The following is a 6,444-nucleotide window of genomic DNA, read 5'->3' on the forward strand; positions in this document are numbered from 1 at the left end:
TTCTATATTTCTCTAAAAATATATATATATATATATATATATATATATATATATATATATATTTATAATTAGCTTTTATCTAGTATGTGTAACTATTATGCAAGTCATTGCACTTAATATAGTATAGTTACTATATAGCAAAAATAATAAATTATACTCAATTACCCTAAGGTTATCAAGCATCGGTTCTTGGACATTTATGCAATTCAATACATGTATAGGGGTAAAAAAACATAAATACTTTTATGGGGTTACATAAGCCCTACCGAATTACAACGTCTGATCTATCACAAGAAGTTAAGTATAAACAATGTTAAGTCTCTTAGAGTGCCAAGTATACCACTTAAATTGATTTTTCAAATTTTGCTACTTAAACTATAAAAATCTAGTACTTATATCTGGTAGAACAAATTGAGTATGCACCTACCACATCTTAACATGTATATCTAAGCTTTATATGAAATTAGGTCGTCGATTACCCTCTAAAATATTATGCACATTTTCAGCAATTAGTTAAGGATTTTATTCCTAAACTTTATATTTTATTCCGTTTATCACTTTATATACTTATGTCAGGGTTTTAATGTTTTATAGATTCAAAAGAAGAAGAAAAAGTTACTCCCTAGTTCCAAAGTATTTCTCTCTAAATTTTTATAAAATATAAACTTATGAAATTCACATTTAAAGAAAAATTTTATATAATCTTAATTAAATTAAGCCAACTTAACTATATTTAAACTACTTCAGAAATAATTTAATTCTTAAGAGTTCCTTAATTTTAAAGCTCCAAAATATAGTAGTTACAACAATTAATTATATAATTCATATAATTAAATAAAATATCTAAACATACAATATTGTTACAGTATACTTATATCATATCCAATATATTTATGTTCCATATAATACAATTATTAATTTATTGAATATTAATGTATACTTAATAAATTGTTAATAATTATATTGATTTAAAATTTATATTTATTAATTAAAATACATTTACTAATTATTTAATAAATATATTACTTCATGTTTATTAATATTATATTTATTAATACTAACATATTTATCAATTGAAGAATAGGTAATCAATAAGGTGTGACATAATAAGGTGTGACATGTTAGTAGGTAACAAATAAGATAAGACATATGCTTGGTAAACAAACTTATTTTTTAAGTATGTAGTTAAGAGTTTAATCTCTAACCTATGTGTGTATGAAAAAATATTTATTAGAAAATATTAAGTCCTTAAATAAATTTGAATATCTCCAAAAGATTAGTCTTTAATTAAATGTACACCTCTTATAAATATCTTGAAAAAACGCTCCCTTGACTTTTACTTCTTTTTGACATCATAATCAAATGATCAAATAATTCCGACACTTAAAAATAAGATTGAATTAATGATTCAATAGTTGGATTATTTAATTTTATATTTTATAAAAAAAATTATTAAATAATGTAAACACAAAATTTTGTTATTAAATTTTTTTTTTTTGGTTCTTACCTTTTTGATTAAGGTTAAACATAATTCTCTAGCACCGCGTGAGGCAGAGATTAACAATTCTCACCATATATAAATTTTATTGACCTTGACAAGAAACAAATAAAAATAACTAATATGCATTAAACTGTGAATTGTGTTCATACGTGATGTGGGTTTGGCCACATTGTTTAAACTAATATATATGTATAGCTTTTGACGTTTCACAAAAGTTTGACGGCGACGTTCTACCATTTGATATCCAAATAAATGATATTGACGAAGAAAAGATTGTTTGAATTTATAAAGATTGCGTAAAATAAGTTGAGTAATATATAATAAAATAATCTTCATTTCGATGTAGCTTTCCAGTCAATGCTTATCCCACAATACTAAGGTCAATTGGCTCCATTTCTTGGAAAATAAGATTACATACCTATTGTATTGTCCCCGCTAATTATAATAGTAAATTACTCTCTATTATATGGAGAGATATTAAATAAATATTACAATATTGTAAACTTATTTTGATATTGAGTTTTATTTTCATAGATAAAACAAAAAAGTAAATAATTTTTTCCAAGAGATACAAGTACTACAGAGTCTTCTTTTCTTACATTATAATATAAAATAAATTATACATTCCTTTATTAAAAATGTAACTGTTCATTCTCTTTTACATTAAAATATAATTTAATCTATTTCTTTTAAAAATGTAAACAAAATAATATTTTTCTTATAAAACTATATGTTTAATAAACATTATTTTGTTGAATTTATTAAATTTAATAATATATTATACTTAATAAATATAATACTTAATTGTACTTTATAAGAAAATTACCGGTTTATTTAATATTTATATAAATATTACATTAATAACATTACTTAATACTACCTATTTAAGTGTTATGAATATATATGAGAGAATTTTAATGATTTAATTGAAAAAATCTGAAATGCATTATCATTATTATATATAACACATTGTTGCTAATTTTCAAATTAGAATAAGGGTATGTTTGTTTAAATTTTTTTAAAAACAAATATTAAAAAAAATATTAAAAAGTAGATATAAATTGTTTCTTAAAAAAAGTATAAAAATTCTTATTTTAAAAAAGTTTAGACAAACATATAAAAAGTAAAAAATTGTTTATTTTATTTTTGAAAAAAATACTTTTATAAGAAAAAAAATTAAACAAACATACCTTAAATCATTTAAGTTACAATATTGGTCTTTTTGAAAAACAAAAACATTATAAACACTTATAAGAGCATTCATGAAGCAAGTTACTAATTATATATGTATTTTATTTTGGTTGAGTCTTACATAGTCACCGTCATATTTAAGTAATTAATGTATAAGCAAGTTACTGCATTTTTACTCCAATAGGATAAAATAGTAAGTGATGCTTTAGGTACTTTTTTTTTTTTGTAATATTTTCTCTAATCTGAGTTCAATGCGAAGCTCATTGTGTTGTGTTGTGTTCTTTTTCTTTTTCTTTTATCACTGCTTGTTCTTGATTATTGGTTATGAAATGGTTAATTTTTGGTTTTGTTCTGAAATTTTATTTTATTTTATATAATTTATTAGTTTTTCCTCTCTCTCTATTTTTGATGGTAATTGATAATGTTAAAATAATTTTTTATTCTTAAGCTATCATTTAAGGTAGAAAGCTTAAATTTAAAATATTCTTTATGTAATATAAGAAGACTCCAATGCAAAAAAGATAATTATTTAAATATAAAGTATCTGTAAGATATTGATATTCTAAGAAAAGAAAACGAAAAAAGAAAAAGAAAATAAATATATTTAAAAATTAAAATTAATTTTGAAATTTGTTTTATTAGTTCTTCAAAAATATAATATCTTTTAACTTGTGTATAAATTAATTTTAAGTTAAAAAAAAATTAAGTTAGAAGGAACTTATTTAAATGGGTTCATTAATATAAAAAAGTATTTTAATGATTATCTTTTAATTTAAATTAATGTGATTAAATATTAAATAATTTTTAAAATTTTTAAAAATTTGTAAATTTAATTAATATATCAAAATTTTTAATTTAATGATTGAATGTTTAAAATTTGATGTAAAATATGATTTATTGTGTGCATTGAATGGAAGACTCATTTTATAAATAGATGGAGGTGGGTGAATGTGATCAGACGTTCCAACTGTAAGCAAATGTTAAATATTAGTAAGTCGCCATTAAAAGAACTCCAAGTCGTAACAAAGAAAATGGTATGATAACGAAAGAGTTGACTTTGGCTTTTGAAGGTACAGCTCTTCCAATGGATTTGAAATCAGGTAACTCAACTGTAACATGTTGACAGACACTGATCCGAGAACCTTGTAGCATTGTCTTCTGACTAACTAGATGTTTATATGCATATAGATCCAATAATTATAAACTGATGAAATAACTAGCAGTAATAGTATAACACCGCTTAATTGCATAATCCACGCACACGGTGAAGAAACAAGATTACATATCGACTTGCAGCTTAATTTTATGTAATGAAAAAAGGAACATGCATGAAAACAGAATACAAAAGGGAAATGAATTACACTAACAAAATCAAACAGATGAACTTATTATGTCCAGAAAGAATGAATGAATTAAATCTCCTTACTATTCACATTAATCGTAGCCAGTGTCATAGTTGATCAGCTCCGTACCACTAATACAACAAAATTTACAAAGACATCCGAAGAAGAAGAAAAAAAAAAAGTTAAAGAGACCAACCTATTACATCAAAGAAAGTGAACTATTATTGAACAAAATCAAGTTGAACAAATATGAACAAAGCGTGCAGACTGCAGGCAGATGAATTGATGTCAATATTCGGGCAGTTCTTTGATGAATTCCAACGCGGAAGGGGATATCAAACTTCCCAGAACCCCATATGGGGAATCAGAATATTTAAACATCGAACGAGATGAACAAAAGAAATCTGAGGAATTTGGAGTGAAAAGTGGCATATCAACAAAATCGAGATGAGAGGGACTACGTTGAACATTTGTGCTATCATATTCACCCCTCCTAAGAGCTGAGCTAGTTTCATTATTACTATTGTTGTTGGATCCATCAGACAGAGATGATCCAAAATTCTCTGAAGCTTCTTGTGGCAGTGAGGTAGTGGACACGTCATCGTTGGTGCTTGACCTACCCGTGAGTCTTTGAACAAGAGCCATGAAATCTTTAGCCTTGGTGTGGATAATCTTGGGTGAATGTGTGTATATGATGATGGGATTAATCCTCTGTGGTTTGTTCAGTTTGGTGTCTGCATCAACACATGTTGAAGGCTTGCGAATCCTGTGAGAATCTTTGTTGATCATCAAAGGAGAAGGACGTGGACCATTGATCACCTTCTTCGGTTCATGAAACTCATATAACTTTGCACCAGGCCTCATCTTAATCGGTCTTCAAATGTGTGTATGAACTTAAAATGGAAAAGTGAGGAAAAAAGATACAGGAAGAGGGGTTATATATAGAGTGAGATTGAGAAGGAAAATCAATAGTAGCCATTAGCCAACAACTATGACCGTTGACACTTTAGCTACAGTTCATAGTTGTCAATAGGAAATATTATAGATAATATGATTTGACTGCTGGAGTTTGAAACGCAGCTAAATGTTTATTTACCTGATTCATTAATATGTGTAATAACGTGAAAAATAAAATTAAAATGACCCAAGATGCGTACGACAAAAGAAAATTGTTGATTTGAACCAAAATAAAAAATGTTGAAGAAGATTAATATTATTCCCAGTGGGTTGGTTGTTCAGTTGTTTGTATATTGTTACACGTTAGGCCTCCGCGCCTCTTTAGCCGCCCGCACACGTACGCAGAAGCCGCACACCTTCGATTCAATCTCCTTTTTCTGCCTCTAAAAAAATTAATATGTAATATCGATTACGTTTTCAATTTTTATATACAATTCTTCAAGTTCATGTGAAAATTTTATTAGTATTTATCTCTGTAAACATTCATTTAGTCTTGTCAGACTCATTAACTTTGATATATTTTTAGACTCGACTCATCTAAGTTTATTGAACAACAAAAAAAAATTATATATAATATGTTTTTTTTTTCTATTGCTTTCTCTTATATTTCATTTGACTCTAAGATTGATCCCTATTACTTTTCTATTCTTATTCTATCACTACTCTTCGCGTGGATATGTAACATAAGTTTGAATTTTAACAAACTCAAACTATCCCATTTTGAAAATAATTAATATAAGGTTTAGATGATGCAGAATTTCTTGGAAGCCAAGATTTGTCTCACTATGACCATTTTCTTAGTTGACAACAAATGTTTTTTTTTTTTTTTACACAGATAGTTTGTTTAGAAGGAAAGGGAAATAATGACAATTTTTTTATTTCTAATAATTGTTTCTAGTTAAATTTTTAAAACAAAAAAGTCAGAATAATATAAATTAATTTTTACTTATTTTATAAACTTCATATGATTTAATTTATGTTTGGACAAGCTTATTTCGCCAACATAATATATTGTTAATAAAAATAATAATCTTACTCTAATAACTTGTGAACGTGGCTGTGTTTTTCATGTTTTTTTTTTTTTCCAATAACTCTGTTGTCTTTCAGAGAAGAAAAAAAATACTGTGAATACTAGCTCGATCTTAATTCTAAATTTTTGTTGGATTAAAAAATAAAATAAATTGTTGGCATTGTACTTTATTATACTTTTAAAACATGGATTGAAGTTTGGTCTTTACTTAAATAAATATCACTTTATTATTATAGTATGTCCTAACTTCTTATTAAACCAAAATATCAGGAAGAAAAAAAACCTGCAACATCATTGCAAGATGAAATAAATAGTCTAATAATAACTCATCGGTGGCCGTAAGTAACTACCAAATGAAACAACAAAAAAAACAAATTGGATTCACAAACCTTATCGTGGCTTTAGAATGCACAGTATAATAT

At 25.7% G+C, this 6,444-nt stretch overlaps 1 protein-coding gene across 1 annotated transcript; it reads right to left on the bottom strand.

Moving 5' to 3' along the window:
* Positions 1 to 4,077: 4,077 nt before the first annotated feature.
* On the bottom strand, positions 4,078 to 4,954 carry LOC109816899 (VQ motif-containing protein 8, chloroplastic). Its single transcript, XM_020382049.3, has one exon. It carries the CDS (start codon positions 4,897 to 4,899, stop codon positions 4,324 to 4,326), a length of 576 nt encoding a protein of 191 aa, XP_020237638.1. The 5' UTR covers positions 4,900 to 4,954; the 3' UTR covers positions 4,078 to 4,323.
* Positions 4,955 to 6,444: the final 1,490 nt, after the last annotated feature.

Source organism: Cajanus cajan, chromosome 7, assembly GCF_000230855.2.
Source record: "Cajanus cajan strain Asha chromosome 7, NIPB_CcT2T_4, whole genome shotgun sequence".
Classification (NCBI taxonomy): Eukaryota; Viridiplantae; Streptophyta; class Magnoliopsida; order Fabales; family Fabaceae; genus Cajanus; species Cajanus cajan.